Raw genomic sequence first — 18584 nt, forward strand, 5'->3', positions numbered from 1 at the left:
GCTGCAGTGCTGTGCGCTACCTCATATGAAGACAGGAGTCTTCTGCCGCCGATTTTGACGTCTTCTTGCTTCACCCGTCGGCTTCTGTCTTCTGGCTCTGCGAGGGGGATGGCGGCGCGGCTCCGGGAACGGACGACCAAGGTTAAGTTCCTGTGTTCGATCCCTCTGGAGCTAATGGTGTCCAGTAGCCTAAGAAGCGCAACCTAGCCGCAGTTAGTAGGTTTGCTTCTCTCCCCTCAGTCCCACGTAGCAGAGAGTCTGTTGCCAGCAGAAGCTCTCTGAAAATAAAAAACCTAAGAAAATACTTTCTTATTAGCAAGCTCAGGAGAGCTCACTAAAATGCACCCAGCTCCGTCCGGGCACAGATTCTAACTGAGGTCTGGAGGAGGGGCATAGAGGGAGGAGCCAGTGCACACCAGTAGTCCTAATTCTTTCTTAGAGTGCCCAGTCTCCTGCGGAGCCCGTCTATTCCCCATGGTCCTTACGGAGTCCCCAGCATCCACTAGGATGTTAGAGAAAATATCTGTACTAGTGACTCCTAGATCATTTAACCTTTTCAGTACCAACAGAAGCAAAAGATGGTAAAACAATATGATATAGATAATTGCAGTCAGCAAATGTGCAACAACTTTCACAGAAGATCTCTTGGCCTATAAAACTGACAGACTGTTTCTGCCCGGCACTAAAATGTATTTCATAGCACATTAGGTTTTCAGTTTTTGTCAGAAATTTTACCAGATGACTATACACAGTCACACACAATACACATGCTCCTCCTACATACGCTGTCTGCATAGGAAACAACTATACACAAGTATCATGTAGTGTTCACGCTAGGCTGTTTAGCAGGGCGCTACGCCCTTCTCGCTTTTTTAAGAGCAAAATCCACACTGCCCTTTCTGCAGGGCCCTGTTAAAACAGACGTCCGCTTCCTGCCCTCCCAGCGTGTAATTCATTCACGCTGTGGGAGAGAGCTTGGGGGAAGTCCAGCACCTCCGTAGGTGCTGGGCACGCCCCCAACAGTGGTGACGCCGCTGGCCGCCCACGACCCTGTAATAACTTCTGTGTGCCGCACCTGCCACTTCAATGACGTAGGATAACCATGCCACTATTTTACGTGGCCACGCCCCCTTTTCGGATGCGCATATGGCCCCCGCAGTCCGGCGCCCTGCCCTACCCCATTCCTAGAGTGAACACTACATTATGCACGGGACCCTGTGAGACAGTATAATGGAGGAAACGGTCACGCTACTAGTACATTACATTATACTGGTAGGAAATCAAAACATGGGGAATGAATCAAAGAGGGGTATTCAGCATCAGACGGTACTGAGATTTGATCGCATCTCCCCATCTGCCCCTGCAGTGTGCGTGGGCCGGAGAGATGCGAACACCTCTGCCTGACTGACAGGCAGAGGCGCTTGCGGAGCACAACTGGGCGGGCGTCACTGGAAACGGGGGCGAGTTTGGGGCTCCGTGTGACGTCACATGCGGCTGATGTGACCTGAAAAATGGCAGCTCTGCCTCTGCAGCCTGGCTTCAGAGGCAGGGGTGCAACCACATTGCATCGCTGCCGGGCATTTGCATGGTGGGCGGCCTTGCCCTGTGCTGGGGGACCCCCAGCATGCATTCACATCCAGTTGCAGAGTTGCTAAAATAGCAATACTGCAACTAGAGCCGAATAAGGGCCTGAAAATCCACATTACATTTTATTTGTAGCTATTTTTCCAGCACTGATGGGAATGAATTCTTCTTATTAGGTGTTATTTCTAAGACACCACAAATTTCTGCAGCACCATACAGAGCAAAAATACAATACTGGGGAACTGAGCAGCAGAATAACAAATATACATAGTAGCAACTGTGAGCATAATACTGAAACATAATAAATACAAATATATACAAACACAAGCATAATAACAAATTTGGGAATAGTGCCGATATGTAAAAGATGTGGGCATAATAGGACACAAAAAATGTGACACATAAAAATACCCCTTTTACATCGAGCTTTAGACCCAGGTTATTGCTGGGTCTAAACAGTTCTGACACCGGCTCCCCCCACTGCGTGGCACACACCCATTTTGCGGCCGCATGTCAGGGTTTTTTTTAGATTTTCAATAGTGCTCTGTCCACGCCCCTACTCATTACTGTGGCCTGGCAAAGCTGTCAGTGCCCCCTACACACACACACACACACACACACACACACACACACACACAGTCCTGTGCCCACACTCACTACAGATGATTTACACACACACTGCTACTCAACCCCAAGGGTGGCTGCTGCTGGCACTTAAGATCCCCATCTCCCTCCTACCCTGTCACGCTGCTCAGCTCCGATGTCTGTCTTCCTGGATTGGTCACATGACCAATCCGAACGGCCCATCAGAGCACAAGTACTCCCCCACACTGAGGCATGCCTCCCATTTCTCTTTCCTAAGCAGCATGATTGGCTGCTGTGTAGCCCCGCCCCGCTGTACAGGCAGGCTCTGATAGTGTGTGAGATGAGGCTGGCTGCCTCATCTCTGTCTCTACCTGTAATTCTCGGAGCCCTGCAGCTGTGGACAGTTTTATCTAAAAAAAGGCTTGCAAAAATACGAATATGCTTAGAAGTTATAAGCATCGTCTGTGTATTATTCCAATCATTTTTCACTTAAAGTGCACTGGCCTGTGGGGCAGATGGCACCCTGCCCAGCCAGCTCCTGGTGGGTACTGGGGAGAAACACAGGTTAAGGATGTGTTAAAGAACAGATTGCCAGTATTAATGACACCGGGGGCTAGATTTACTATTCGGTGCTTTAACAGAAAACATTTTGTAACCTAGGCTGTCAGGATACCAACAGAGAAATCCCGACGGTAAGTACTGAGGTTAGTTGTATGCCGGAGGAGGAAGGGGGCGGTTAGGGTTAGGCTGTGGGAGCGGTGGGTTAGGTATAGTGTTAAAATACTGGGATCCATCGGGATGCCAATGACTGTATCTCGACTGCCAGGATTTTTTATCCAACCCACTGATACAAAAACCTTCCCTTATGTACACCTCCATCATCTTCCAGGAACACCCACTACATTTTCAATAAGCTTCTCTCCCTGCAAATGACATTACAACTGCGACTCTGTATGGACACAACAGGGAAGAATGCACAGTAGCAGAAACACTGCTCCACTGCATCCGACACTGGCAGCGTGTACTCCTCTGACTCAGGCCCAGAGGGAGATGATGTAGGTGTGAAGTAGACAGGTATATAAATGATACTATATGTAAATAGGTATGAGCACATATAGAGAGGATATTAGTGTGCAGCATACAGAGCTATAAAATGAATATATTATGTATGTATTTCTATAGTTATGAGTGCATAGGCGTTTCCTTACTAAACATATGTGATTTATAGCAGCAATTGTTTTAAAGACAACACATGATGTGTACTGAAAATAAAACTATTGCTGTGCGAAATCTGATGTTTAGTAAATAAGCCCCACAGAGTGTGATGAGGCAGGTGAGGAACACAGGAATGACCGAGTCATACATACCGTACAGCTGAACATAGGAGCCGGCTCCTATGGATGTGGTAGTGATACACATTATTATACTCTACATGTATCTAGTGATGGGGACGTATGGAGTATCCCTACACATACATGAAGTGAATAAGTGACATAGATGTGAAAGTTATATACATGATTATGTAGTGGGATGATGCAGGTGTGGGATATACATATATCTATAGGAGTGTTCCCTGCATCGAGCAACATGTATATTGTGATGTATGCACAGGCAGGCAGACACACATACATGTATGCACAGGCAGGCACACATACATACATGTATGTATGTATGTATGTATGTATGAACAGGCAGGCAGACACACACACATACATACATACATACATACATACATACATACATACACAGGCAGGCAGGCAGACACACATACATACATACATACATACATACATGTATGTATGTATGTATGCACAGGTAGGCAGACACACACATACCTGTATGCACAGACAGACACACACATACATGTATGCACAGGCAGGCAGACACACATATACATGTATGCACAGACAGGCAGACACACACATACATACCTGCATGCACAGGCAGACACACACATACATGTATGCGCAGGCAGACACGTGTACACACTCACAGTCTCTATGTACTCGGACTTGTTATACAGCAGCTCACTCAGCTCCATCTCTGCTGCTCCGGGCCGGTCCAGACGTCACTTCCGGCTACCGGAGTCATGTGACCGCTGCTGTCCCCGGTGCCTGAAAGGAGGAGTAGGATCATGTGACACACGTGTACCCGCTGCCACAGCCGCCGCACTGAGTACGTACATATATATATATATATATATACACAGTACAGAATGTATATCCCGCAGCGCCTGGCTCCTGCTCACACCGTGCATTGTATGTGTAGAGCGGGTAATGTCAGCATTATCCTGCACAGTGGCTGCTGTGCAATATCCCTGTCATTATGGCTCGCTAACAGCGCATGAGGTGTGCCAGCCTGTGACACAGTGTGCCCTGACATGCTGAGACTTGTAGTGCCAAAGCTGGTTACAGTTAGCAGATGTCCTCAGCTTTTGTGACAGTGTGCCCTGCTAGCCTCTGACATGCTGGGACTTGTAGTGCCACAACTGGTTACACTCAGCAGATGTACTCAGCTTTTGTGGCGGTGTGCCCTGTCAGCTTCTGCCATGCTGGTTACAGCTAGTTAAAGATAACAAATAATCTGTATTGTGCAAACCTGCCATGATGCTTATGAATGGTATATGATATTACTAGTTCCTTATTGGTGATATGCGTTTGTATTCCCTGCAGCGAAAGGCCTGATGCTGAGTTGTTATTAACTTTTATTTATCAGACTTCACAAAATGTACACAGCACCATACAGGGCATTAGGCAGGGTTGAGCAACCCAATGAAACTAGAAGGAGCATACAGGGGCGAGTCATGGGTGAGAATCGTTTTAGCACTCAGTGATGTATCCAACATATGTGGAAGCAGAGTCAGTCACTGAATGAAGGAAAAGGAGCATAGCACTGGTGACATGGAGTGTGCTAGAGAAGAAGAGTGAGGAGGGCCCTGCCTGCAAGAGCTTACATACTAAGGGAATGGGGAGAACAGTTGGAGGGTGAACTGGGAAGGATATATGGTGGAGGAGGATATATGGTATTGAGCTATGAGGTTGAGTTTTAGGGGTATGTTTAAAACTGGGATACTGGTTGAGAGTCTGAAAGAGTGAGGAGGCACCTCAAGTGAAATCTTGGTGGTGAGAGGAAGCGATGAGGATGAAGGAGAGGCCTTAGTCAGAGGAGCAGAGAGGGTGGGAGGGAGTGTGGACACAGATGAGGTTAGAAATGTAGGGAGGTGAGCAGCGGTTTAGGACTTTGTAAAATAGGATTTTAATTACCTACCGGTAAATACTTTTCTTGTAGCCCGTAGAGGATGCTGGGGTCCACATTAGTACTATGGGGTATAGACGGGTCCACTAGCAGCCATGGGCACTTTAAGAGTTTAATATTGTGGGCTGGGTCCTCCCTCTCTGCCCCTCCTACCAGACCCAGTCTAGAAACTGTGCCCGAGGGGACGGACATACTTCAAGAGAAGAAAATACACAGATAGTGGTGAGATTCACACCAGCTCACACATAACAAGGCAAACCAAGCTAACCTGCTTGAAACAAGTCAGCAACAGCTGAACAACAGTACTTAACCAAGTAACAAAACAGTTCGTAACCTAGTAACAAGGCAGTACTGAACCAAGTAACAACTGCAGGAAAACGAAGCGCTGGGCTGGCGCCCAGCATCCTCTATGGAGTACCAGAAAAGGATTTACCGGTAGGTAATTAAAATCCTATTTTCTCTTACGTCCTAGAGGATGCTGGGGTCCACATTAGTATCATGGGGATGTACCAAAGTTCCCAGTACGGGAGGGAGAAGCGCGGGGGCTCCTGCAAAACAGATCGACCAAACTTTAGGTCCTCAGAGGCCAAAGTATCGAAATTGTAGAACTTAGCAAATGTGTTCGACCCTGACCAAGTAGCCGCTCGGCAAAGGATACTGGGGTTCACATTAGTACCATTGAGTTTAGACGGGTCCACTAGGAGCCTTGGACACTTTAAGAAATCAATAGTGTGCACAGGCTCCTCCCTCTATGCCCCTCCTACCAGACTCCGTTTAGAAAATGTGCCCAGAGGAGCCGGTCACGCTTAGGGAAGCTCCTGAAGAGTTTTCTACATTTGTTGTTTTACAGGCATTCCTGGGTGGCACCAGCATGCCTGCTTTGTGGGACTTATGGGGAGGGGAACGGCCCAACTTCCTAATGAGTTAATGGTCCCGTTTCTCCGCTGACAGGACACTGAGCTCCTGAGAGAGTCATTCGCAAGCCCCACCACAGCTAGCGTACCCACGCCGCCACCCCTAACAGAGCCAGAAGATAGAAGAGTGGTGAGTACAGCGCTGGCGTCCCGATTAGCAGGTCGCCGGCGGAAATGGCAGCATGAGGGTTGGAGCGCAGCGCTGACATGCAGTCTAAGGGGTCAATCCAATTACCCGCGAATACGTATTGGGTGCGACTCACTGTGGCACAGCCGCACTTTGCGTCAACCTGAACTCGCACAAATTTGCACAGAGCCCCATAGGGCTGAGATCGGGCTGTGAGATGCGATAATGTCTCCGGCGTTTTAACGTCATGCCAATTTGCACCCTTTGTGGGTAATTGGATTGACCCCTTAGTGGGGGCATGAGAGCATGAATGAGAGTTTTGATGATAAATCTCAATAGTATTTGGCTAACAATCCTACTTATTCTATTACCATATACAGTTGATATTACACATAATAAATATATTGTCTGTTTATATGTTTTTTTCTCTGACGTCCTAAGTGGATGCTGGGACTCCGTAAGGACCATGGGGATTAGCGGCTCCGCAGGAGACTGGGCACAACTAAAGAAAGTTTTAGGGCTACCTGGTGTGCACTGGCTCCTCCCACTAAGACCCTCCTCCAGACCTCATTTAGATTCTTGTGCCCGGCTGAGCTGGATGCACACTAGGGGCTCTCCTGAGCTCCTAGAAAGAAAGTATATTTAGGTTTTTTATTTTACAGTGAGATCTGCTGGCAACAGACTCACTGCAGCGAGGGACTAAGGGGAGAAGAAGCGAACCTACCTAACAGGTGGTAGTTTGGGCTTCTTAGGCTACTGGACACCATTAGCTCCAGAGGGATCGACCGCAGGACCCGACCTTAGTGTTCGTTCCCGGAGCCGCGCCGCCGTCCCCCTTACAGAGCCAGAAGCATGAAGAGTCCGGAAAATCGGCGGCAGAAGACTTCGGTCTTCACCAAGGTAGCGCACAGCACTGCAGCTGTGCGCCATTGCTCCTCATGTACACCTCACACTCCGGTCACTGATGGGTGCAGGGCGCTGGGGGGGGGGGGGGGGCGCCCTGAGGGCAATATAAGACACCTTGGCTGGCAAATCATCACAATATATAGTCCCAGGGCTATATATGTGATAAATTACCCCTGCCAGAATCCATAAAAAAGCGGGAGAAAAGTCCGCCGAAAAAGGGGCGGGGCTTCTCCCTCAGCACACTGGCGCCATTTTTTCTTCACAGTGCAGCTGGAAGACAGCTCCCCAGGCTCTCCCCTGTAGTTTTCAGGCTCAAAGGGTTGCACTAAATTTAGGCGCAATATATGTATACAAGCAGCTATTGGGGGAAAAATCACTCAGTTATAGTGTTAATCCCTGCATTATATAGCGCTCTGGTGTGTGCTGGCATACTTTCTCTCTGTCTCCCCAAAGGACTTTGTGGGGTCCTGTCCTCAGTCAGAGCATTCCCTGTGTGTGTGCGGTGTGTCGGTACGGCTGTGTCGACATGTTGGATGAGGAAGGTTACGTGGAGGCGAAGCAGAGGCCGATAAATGGGATGTCGCCCCCTGTGGGGCCGACACCAGAGTGGATGGATAGGTGGAAGGTATTAACCGACAATGTCAACTCCTTACATAAAAGGCTGGATGACGTAACAGCTGTGGGACAGCCGGCTTCTCAGCCCGCGCCTGCCCAGGCGTCTCAAAGGCCATCAGGGACTCAAAAAACGCCCGTTACCTCAGATGGCAGATACAGATGTCGACACGGAGTCTGACTCCAGTGTCGACGAGGTTGAGACATATACACAATCCACTAGGAACATCCGTTACATGATCTCGGCAATGAAAAATGTGTTACGCATTTCTGACATGAACCCAAGTACCACATAAAAGGGGTTTTATTTTTTGGGAGAAAAAGCAGCCAGTGTTTTGTTCCCCCATCAGATGAATGAATGAAGTGTGTAAAGAAGCGTGGGTAATTTCTAAAAAGTTACTGATGGCGTACCCTTTCCCGCCAGAGGATAGGTCACGTTGGGAGATATCCCTTAGGGTGGATTAGGCGCTCACACGTTTGTCAAAAAAGGTGGCACTGCCGTCTTAGGATACGGCCACCTTGAAGGAACCTGCTGATAAAAAGCAGGAGGCGATCCTGAAGTCTGTATATACACACTCAGGTTATATACGGAGACCTGCAATTGCCTCAGCATAAATAGTGCTGCTGCAGCGTGGTCTGATACCCTGTCAGATAATATTAATACTCTAAGACAGGGATAATATTTTGCTAACATAGAGCATATTAAAGACGTCGTCTTATATATAAAGGATGCACAGAGGGATATTTGCCGGCTGGCATCCAGAATTAATGCAATGTCCATTCTGCCAGGAGGGTATTAGAAACCCGGCAGTGGATAGGTGATGCTGCCTGTAAAAGGCACATGGAGATTCTGCCTTATAAGGGTGAGGAATTGTTTGGGGATGGTCTCTGGGACCTCGTATCCACAGCAACAGCTGGGAAGAAAATTTTTTACCTCAGGTTTCCTCACAGCCTAAGAAAGCACCGTATTTTCAGGTACAGTCCTTTCGGCTTCAGAAAAGCAAGCGGGTCAAAGGCGCTTCCTTTCTGCACAGAGACAAGGGAAGAAGGAAAAAGCTGCACCAGCAGCCAGTTCCCAGGATCAAAAATCTTCCCCCGCTTCCTCTGAGTCCACCGCATGACGCTGGGGCTCCACAGGTGGAGACAGGTGCGGTAGGGGCGCGTCTCGGGAACTTCAGGGACCAGTGGGCTTGCCCACAGGTGGATCCCTAGGTTCTGCAAATAGTATCACAGGGATACAGGCTGGAGTTCGAGGCGACTCCCCCTCGCGGTTACCTCACATCAGCCTTGCCTGCTGCCCTCGGAGAAAGGTAGTACTGGCAGCAATTGACAAGCTGTACTTCCAGCAGGTGAAATCAAGGTACCCCTCCTTCAACAAGGCCGGGGTTACTATTCAAAAATGTTGTGGTACCGAAACCAGACGGTTCGGTGAGACCCATTCTAAAATTGAAAGCCTTGAACACTTATATACGAAGGTTCAAGTTCAAAATGGAATCGCTCAGGGCGATTATTGCAAGCCTGGAGAATTTCATGGTATTACTGGACATCAAGGATGCTTACCTGCATGTCCCTATTTACCCTCTTCACCAGGAGTACCTCAAAATTGTGGTACAGGATTGTCATTACCAATTCCAGACGTTGCCGTTGGTCTGTCCCCGGCACCGAGGTATTTACCAAGGTAATGGCCGAAATAATTATCCCGTACTTGGACGATCTCCTTATAAAGGCGAGAGTTGTTCGTCGGAGTAGCACTATCTCGGGAAGTGCTACAACAGCACGGCTGGATTCTGAGTATTACAAAGTCGCAGCTGGTTCCTACGACGCGTCTACTGTTCCTGGGTATGGTTCTGGACACAGAACAGGATAAAAAGCGTTTCTCCCGGAGGAGAAGTCCAAGGAGTTGTTGTCTCTAGACAGAGACCTCCTAATACGTATACAGGTGTCGGTGCATCAATGCACGCGAGCCCTGGGAAAGATGGTAGCTTCTTACGAAGAAATTCCATTCGCCAGGTCCCATGCAAGGATTTTCCAGTGGGATCTGTTGAACAAGTGGTCCGGGTCGCATCTTCAGATGCATCGGCGGATAACCCTGTCTCCAAGGGCCAGGGTGTCGCTGTTGTGGTGGCTGCAGAGTGCTCATCTTCTAGGGGGCCGCAGATTCGGCATACAGGACTGGGTCCTGGTGACCACGGATGCCAGCCTTCGAGGCTGAGGGGCAGTCACACAGGGAAGAAACTTCCAAGGCTATGGAAAAGTCAGGAGACTTCCCTACACATAAATATTCTGGAACTAAGGGCCATTTACAATGCCCTAAGTCAGGCTAGACCCTGCTTCAACACCGGCCGGTGCTGATCCAGTCAGACAACATCACGGCGGTCGCTCATGTAAACCGACAGGGCGGCACAAGAAGCAGGATGGTGATGGCAGAAGCCACAAGGATTCTCCGATGGGCGGAAAATCATGTGTTAACACTGTCAGCAGTGTTCATTCCCGGAGTGGACAACTGAGAAGCAGACTTTTTCAGAAGACACGACCTCCACCCGGGAGAGTGGGGACTTCATCCAGAAGTCTTCCAAATGATTGTACACCGTTGGGAAAGGCCACAGGTGGACATGATGGCGTCCCGCCTCAACTAAAAGTTACAAAGATATTGCGCCAGGCCAAGGACCCTCAGGCGATAGCTGTGGACGCTCTGGTAACACAGTGGGTGTACCAGTCGGTGTATGTGTTCCCTTCTCCGCCTCTCTTACCCAGGGTAATGAGAATAATAAGAAGGAGAGTAGTAAGAACTATACTCATTGTTCCGGGTTGGCCAAGAAGAGCTTGGTAACCAGAACTCCAAGAAATGATCTCAGAGGACCCATGGCCTCTACCGCTCAGACAGGACATGCTGCAGCAGGGGGCCTGTCTGTTCCAAGACGTACCGCGGCTGCGTTGACGGCATGGCGGTTGAACGCCGGATCCTGAAGGAAAAGGGAATTCCGGAGGAAGTTATCCCTACGCTATTTAAAGCTAGGTGTCACGATCCGGGTATCTGGACGCCATTTCTTACCCATCAGATGCCTCCTAAGGCTGGCTCAGCGCTCCAGGACCGGATCCCATCTGTTATCCTGATGTGTACATTCCTGTATCCTCTCCTGTCACTCTGGGACGCTGTCACAGTAAACGCCATATTACACCTGGCATGGCGCCTCCCGCGGCCTCCGCCGCCGTCCCTGAACTTCTGCATGCAGAGTGTCTGAGTGGCGATTACGTCAGCCGCGGCCTCCGCTGTGTCCGCGTGGTTGGATGTGCATCTGTCAGCCTGGCGCCTCCTGTCTCCGGTGGCCGGCGCCGCCATTACTGTTTTCATTACCACATGGATTACAAACCAAACTTCCCTCCAAGTGTCTGCATGGGCGCAGCCATCTTGGATTCTGTCAGCTGATCATTTCCACCAATCTGTTCTCAGTATTGATAATCTGCATAATTGCCTAGCCAATCCCTTCCTTGCTGCAGGTATAAATACACTGTGCCTGAGCAAGGAAGGCGTCAGTGCTTTGGTTGTCAAACCTAGTTCCTGTTTGTCTCTCTCCTGTGATTGTCTTCCAGGTTCCAGCTCCTGTCTCAAGACTTCCACCATAGAGACCCGCACCAGCATTCCACCTGCGGTGTAGCCTGACTCTCCAATCCATTGTGGATTCATCTGTTTCCAGCTACAACATTACCTGCTTCCAGCTCAGCTTCCAGCAGAGTACAGCTTCCCTTAAAGGGCCGGTGTCCTTTCTACACTTTACCACTCTCAACCGGTATTATTATTTCTCCGCTCTCAAGTTCTACATTTCAGTTCATATTTCATCGCTCCCAAGTTCATTTATTATTTAACTGGTTCCAGCCAGTATCCACTCCGTGCTAACAACAGTCTGGTTCCAGCCAGTATCCACAGCAGCTGTTTTATCTTCAGCAACCCAGCTTTTCCTGGAACACCAGCTGGCACAATCCTGGGTTATCTCCATTGCGGGCCTGGTAAGGACTTTCCATCTAGAAGATCATAAGAACTATCTCACACTACCAGTGCCCTGTGGCTCCTGCCATCCTGTAGTACCCAGGAACTGTATTTATTCTTTGCTGACTTTTACGTTTTCTTTTACTGCTGCTGTGTTGCGGAGTTGTCATAATAAACATCATTGACTTTTATCCAAGTTGTCGTGGTCACGCCTTCGGGCAGTTATTATTCATGTTACTTACATGTCCAGGGGTCTGATACAACCTCCCAGGTTCCGGTACATCTCAGCCCCTACAACTGAGGCTGCCTCCCGTCAGCTCAGGCCCTCAGTTGTGACAGTAAGCACTGACCTAATGAATCCAGCCGGAGACCAGGATCAAGCGGCCAGGCCGATGCAAGAACTGGCAGCCCGACTAGAACATCAGGAGGCTGCACAGGGCCACATCATCCGCTGTCTCCAGGATCTCTCTACTCGGCTGGATGGGATTCAGACAACTCTCCGTGGATCAGGCGCGTCTGGTGCGTCAACCACAGTGACTCCAGCTATAACCCCACCCACCTTACCCATTTCTGCTCCACGTCTTCATTTTCCAACGCCAGCAAAATTTGACGGATCTCCAAGATTCTGCAGGGGATTTCTCAACCAGTGTGAGATTCAGTTTGAGCTACAACCTGGCAATTTTCCCAGTGACCGTACAAAAATTGCCTACATTATTTCTCTTCTTAGTGGCTCAGCCCTTGATTGGGCATCACCGTTATGGGAGAGGTCCGACACCCTGCTATCTTCCTACACTGCCTTCGTGTCAACATTCAGGCGCATCTTCGACGAGCCAGGCCGGGTAACCTCAGCTTCATCCGAGATTCTCCGTTTACGCCAGGGGTCACGTACTGTAGGACAATATCTGATACAGTTCCAGATCCTGGCATCCGAACTGGCATGGAACGACGAGGCCCTGTATGCTGCATTCTGGCATGGCTTATCTGAGCGTATTAAAGATGAGTTAGCTACCAGAGACTTCCCTTCTAAGTTAGATGAGCTAATCTCACTCTGCACGAAAGTTGATTTACGTTTCAGAGAGAGAGCAACTGAGCGTGGAAGATCATCTGCTCCAAAATCTTCTGCTCCTCCTCCTCGTCAACTGTCACCATCTAAAGATGAGCCCATGCAACTTGGCCGTTCCCGTTTAACTCCTGCTGAGCGCCGAAGACGTCTCTCCGAGTTTCTCCGTCTCTATTGTGCAGCTCCGTCTCACACCATTAATGCCTGTCCCAAACGTCCGGGAAACTCCAAATCCTAGCTCGCCAAGGAGAGGGCCGGCTAGGAGTAATGATCTCCTCTCCATCTCCTCAAGATTGTAATCTCCCAGTCTCGCTTCAAGTTGCTCAACGTTATCGGAACGTCATTGCCCTCCTTGATTCCGGAGCAGCTGGGAACTTTATTACCGAAGCCTATGTTAAACGGTGGTCCCTACCCACCGAGAGACTTCCTTCGTCCATTTCTTTAACTGCCGTGGATGGCAGCAAAATTTTTGATGCAGTTATTTCTTTAAGGACTCTACCAGTTCGTCTGAGAGTGGGAGTTCTTCATTCCGAACTTATTTCTTTTTTAGTGATTCCAAGAGCCACACATCCTGTGGTCCTGGGCCTTCCATGGCTCCGTCTTCACAATCCTACAATTGATTGGACGACTACGCAAATCCTGGCATGGGGTTCCTCCTGTGCTGAGACATGTTTGTTTAAAGTATTGCCTGTCTGTTCTTCCTCCCCCAGGTCGTCTGATGTTCCACCTCCTCCATATCAAGATTTCACGGATGTGTTCAGTAAAGCTTCTGCTGATATCCTTCCTCCTCATAGAGAATGGGACTGTCCGATTGATCTCGTTCCAGGGAAGGTTCCACCTCGAGGCCGAACTTATCCGTTGTCTCTGCCTGAGACGCATTCTATGGAGGAATATATTAAAGAGAACCTAGCAAAGGGGTTCATTCGACCTTCTTCTTCTCCAGCCGGCGCAGGCTTCTTTTTTGTAAAAAAGAAAGATGGTGGTCTGCGGCCGTGCATCGACTACAGAGGTTTGAACGACATTACCATCAAGAACCGTTATCCTTTACCCCTGATTACTGAGCTCTTTGACAGAGTTAGCGGAGCTACCATCTTTACAAAGCTGGACTTGCGAGGTGCATACAATCTCATCCGGATCCGTGAGGGTGACGAGTGGAAGACCGCCTTTAACACCCGTGACGGACATTATGAGTACCTCGTCATGCCCTTCGGATTGAGCAATGCTCCAGCTGTCTTCCAGCATTTTGTCAATGAGATCTTCAGAGACATTCTATACCGTCATGTCGTGGTCTATCTAGACGATATCCTCATTTTTGCCAACGATTTAGAGGAACATCGTTTTTGGGTTAAAGAGGTTCTGTCCCGTCTCCGTGTCAATCATCTCTATTGCAAATTAGAAAAATGCGTCTTTGAAGTCAAGTCCATTCCGTTTCTAGGGTACATTGTGTCCGGTTCCGGACTAGAGATGGATCCTGAGAAACTACAAGCAATCCAAAATTGGCCGGTACCCTTAACCCTCAAAGGGGTCCAGAGGTTCTTAGGGTTCGCCAACTATTACCGAAAGTTTATACGAGACTTTTCCACCATTGTGGCGCCTATTACTGCTTTCACTAAGAAGGGTGCTAACCCGTCCAAGTGGTCTGAAGAAGCCATGCAAGCATTTCATCTTTTAAAACAAAGGTTCATCTCTGCGCCTGTTCTGAAACAGCCTGACATCGACTCTCCTTTCATCTTAGAGGTGGATGCCTCCTCCGTTGGAGTAGGAGCGGTGTTATCTCAGAGGGCTAAAGATGGCCATTTACACCCTTGCAGTTTCTTCTCCCGGAAGTTCTCCCCAGCTGAGCGCAACTATGCCATTGGCGACCAGGAGTTGCTAGCCATCAAGCTCGCTCTAGAAGAGTGGAGGTATCTGTTGGAGGGAGCTTCTCATTCAATCACCATACTTACAGACCACAAGAACCTTTTATACCTGAAGGGCGCACAATGTCTCAACCCTCGTCAGGCCAGATGGGCACTTTTCTTTTCCAGGTTCGACTTTAAACTCCAGTTCTGTCCGGGCTCTCAGAATCGCAAGGCCGATGCCCTTTCCCGCTCATGGGAGCAAGAAAATGAGTCAGAGTCTTCAGACAAGCATCCTATTATAAATCCGTTGGCATTCTCCACGGTAGGGATGGACTCTACGCCCCCATCAGGGAAAAGTTTTGTGAAGCCGATGCTAAGGAAGAAGCTCATGCATTGGGCCCATGCTTCCCGTTTTGCCGGACATACAGGTATCCAAAAAACCCTGGAGTTTATCTCTAGGTCCTATTGGTGGCCAACTCTGAAAAAGGACGTCTTGGAGGTTATTGCATCTTGCCCAAAGTGTGCCCAACATAAAGTATCCCGCCAGTCGCCTGCGGGGCAACTGGTTCCACTATCCGTTCCCCGTCGACCATGGACCCACTTGTCGATGGATTTCATTACAGACTTACCCATGTGCAACAAGTTCAATACCATCTGGGTGGTAGTTGACCGGTTCACCAAGATGGCACACTTCATTCCTCTCACCGGTCATCCGTCAGCTTCCAAGTTGGCTCAAGTATTCATACAAGAGATCTTCCGACTCCACGGTCTTCCTGAAGAAATTATCTCAGATCGAGGAGTTCAATTCACAGCCAAATTCTGGCGAAGTTTATGTCAAGTCCTCCAAGTCAAGCTAAAGTTTTCCACGGCTTACCATCCTCAGACCAATGGTCAAACCGAGAGGGTGAATCAGGACTTGGAGGCCTTCCTCCGCATCTATGTGTCCTCCTCTCAAGATGACTGGGTTCAATTACTTCCCTGGGCCGAGTTCTGTCATAACAACCAGTATCATTCTTCATCTGCTTCAACACCATTCTTCACTAACTTTGGATTCCACCCTAAAGTCCCTGAGTTCCAACCGCTTCCAGCAACTTCTGTTCCCGCAGTGGATATCACCTTGCATCAGTTTGCCAATATCTGGAAGAGCGTACGATCAGCTCTGCTCAAGGCATCGTTCAGGTACAAGAAGTTTGCGGATAAGAAGCGTCGAGCAGTTCCTGCTCTCAAGGTGGGTGATCGGGTATGGTTATCCACGAAGAATTTGAGGTTAAGAGTTCCCAGTATGAAGTTTGCACCTCGCTACATCAATCCTGTTGCTTACAGACTCCAGTTGCCTCCCTTCTTAAAAATACCCAGGACATTCCATGTTTCCCTGTTGAAACCGCTGATCTTGAATCGGTTTCATTCCTCACTTCCTCCAACTCCGAAAGTCCAAACTCAACGAGGCGTTGAGTATGAAGTGGCCAAGATCCTGGACTCACGTCACCGTTACGGTCAACTACAATATCTTATTGACTGGAAGGGTTATGGTCCTGAGGAACGTTCATGGACCAATGCTTCTGATGTCCATGCTCCTGCCTTGGTCCGGAGATTCCATTCCAAGTTTCCTCAAAAGCCAAAGAAGTGTCCTGGGGCCACTCCTAAAGGGGGGGGTGCTGTCACGATCCGGGTATCTGGACGCCATTTCTTACCCATCAGATGCCTCCTAAGGCTGGCTCAGCGCTCCAGGACCGGATCCCATCTGTTATCCTGATGTGTACATTCCTGTATCCTCTCCTGTCACTCTGGGACGCTGTCACAGTAAACGCCATATTACACCTGGCATGGCGCCTCCCGCGGCCTCCGCCGCCGTCCCTGAACTTCTGCATGCAGAGTGTCTGAGTGGCGATTACGTCAGCCGCGGCCTCCGCTGTGTCCGCGTGGTTGGATGTGCATCTGTCAGCCTGGCGCCTCCTGTCTCCGGTGGCCGGCGCCGCCATTACTGTTTTCATTACCACATGGATTACAAACCAAACTTCCCTCCAAGTGTCTGCATGGGCGCAGCCATCTTGGATTCTGTCAGCTGATCATTTCCACCAATCTGTTCTCAGTATTGATAATCTGCATAATTGCCTAGCCAATCCCTTCCTTGCTGCAGGTATAAATACACTGTGCCTGAGCAAGGAAGGCGTCAGTGCTTTGGTTGTCAAACCTAGTTCCTGTTTGTCTCTCTCCTGTGATTGTCTTCCAGGTTCCAGCTCCTGTCTCAAGACTTCCACCATAGAGACCCGCACCAGCATTCCACCTGCGGTGTAGCCTGACTCTCCAATCCATTGTGGATTCATCTGTTTCCAGCTACAACATTACCTGCTTCCAGCTCAGCTTCCAGCAGAGTACAGCTTCCCTTAAAGGGCCGGTGTCCTTTCTACACTTTACCACTCTCCGCCGGTATTATTATTTCTCCGCTCTCAAGTTCTACATTTCAGTTTATATTTCATCGCTCCCAAGTTAATTTATTATTTAACTGGTTCCAGCCAGTATCCACTCCGTGCTAACAACAGTCTGGTTCCAGCCAGTATCCACAGCAGCTGTTTTATCTTCAGCAACCCAGCTTTTCCTGGAACACCAGCTGGCACAATCCTGGGTTATCTCCATTGCTACAGTCGGGCCTGGTAAGGACTTTCCATCTAGAAGATCATAAGAACTATCTCACACTACCAGTGCCCTGTGGCTCCTGCCATCCTGTAGTACCCAGGAACTGTATTTATTCTTTGCTGACTTTTACGTTTTCTTTTACTGCTGCTGTGTTGCGGAGTTGTCATAATAAACATCATTGACTTTTATCCAAGTTGTCGTGGTCACGCCTTCGGGCAGTTATTATTCATGTTACTTACATGTCCAGGGGTCTGATACAACCTCCCAGGTTCCGGTACATCTCAGCCCCTACAACTGAGGCTGCCTCCCGTCAGCTCAGGCCCTCAGTTGTGACACTAGGAAAGAAGTGAACGCAAACCATTATCACCGCATATCGCGGAAATATGTTGCGTACTGTGAGGCCAGGAAGGCCCCAAAGGAGAAATTTCAGCTAGGTCGATTTCTGCACTTCCTACAGTCAGAGGTGACTATGGGCCTAAAATTGGGTACCATTAAGGTCCAGATTTCGGCTCTATCGATTTTCTTCCAAAATTGAACTGGCTTCACTGCCTGAAGTTCAGACTTTTGTTAAGGGAGTGCTGCATAGTCAGCCCCCGTTTGTGCCTCCAGTGGCACCGTGGGATCTCAACGTGGTGTTGGATTTCCTGAAGTCGCATTGGGTTGAGCCACTTAAATCCGTGGAGCTATAATACCTCACGTGGAAAGTGGTCATTCTGTGGGCCTTGGCGTCGGCCAGGCGTGTATCAGAATTGGCGGCTTTGTCATACAAAAGCCCTTATCTGTATTTTATATGGATAAGGCGGAATTGAGGACTCGTTCCTAATTCCTTCCTAAGGTGGTATCAGTTTTTCATGTGAACCAATCTATTGTGGTGCCTGCGGCTACTTGGGACTTGGAGGATTCCAAGTTACTGGACGTAGTCAGGGCCCTGAAAAGTATATGTTTCCAGGACAGCTGGTGTCAGGAAAACTGACTCGCTATTTCTCCTGTATGCACCCAACAAGCTGGGTGCTCCTGCTTCTAAGCAGACGATTGCTCGCTGGATCTGTAGCACGATTCAACTTGCAGATGCTGCGGCTGG

The 18584-nt window shown here is 49.1% G+C and overlaps 2 protein-coding genes across 7 annotated transcripts in view; one reads left to right on the top strand and one right to left on the bottom strand.

Annotated features, from left to right (window-relative positions):
* The window catches only part of DCTN5 (dynactin subunit 5), a 53994-nt gene extending 49697 nt beyond the window's left edge, over positions 1-4297 (bottom strand). The window contains exon 1 of one of the 3 annotated variants that reach the window (XM_063934736.1): positions 4163-4297. In XM_063934736.1, coding sequence (XP_063790806.1) covers positions 4163-4210 — 48 coding nt within the window. In that variant the 5' untranslated portion in view covers positions 4211-4297. Of the gene's footprint in view, positions 1-2322; positions 2407-4100 lie in introns of those variants that run through there. The other 2 variants (XM_063934737.1, XM_063934735.1) reach the window with 2 other exon arrangements.
* PALB2 (partner and localizer of BRCA2) overlaps positions 2842-18584 on the top strand; it is a 61886-nt gene continuing 46143 nt past the window's right edge. Inside the window, exons 1-2 of one of the 4 annotated variants that reach the window (XM_063934733.1) lie at positions 4262-4344; positions 6376-6468. The gene's annotated coding sequence lies outside the window, so the exon portion shown is untranslated. Of the gene's footprint in view, positions 2862-4259; positions 4345-6274; positions 6469-18584 lie in introns of those variants that run through there. The other 3 variants (XM_063934732.1, XM_063934734.1, XM_063934731.1) reach the window with 3 other exon arrangements.

Source organism: Pseudophryne corroboree, chromosome 7, assembly GCF_028390025.1.
Source record: "Pseudophryne corroboree isolate aPseCor3 chromosome 7, aPseCor3.hap2, whole genome shotgun sequence".
NCBI lineage: Eukaryota > Metazoa > Chordata > Amphibia > Anura > Myobatrachidae > Pseudophryne > Pseudophryne corroboree.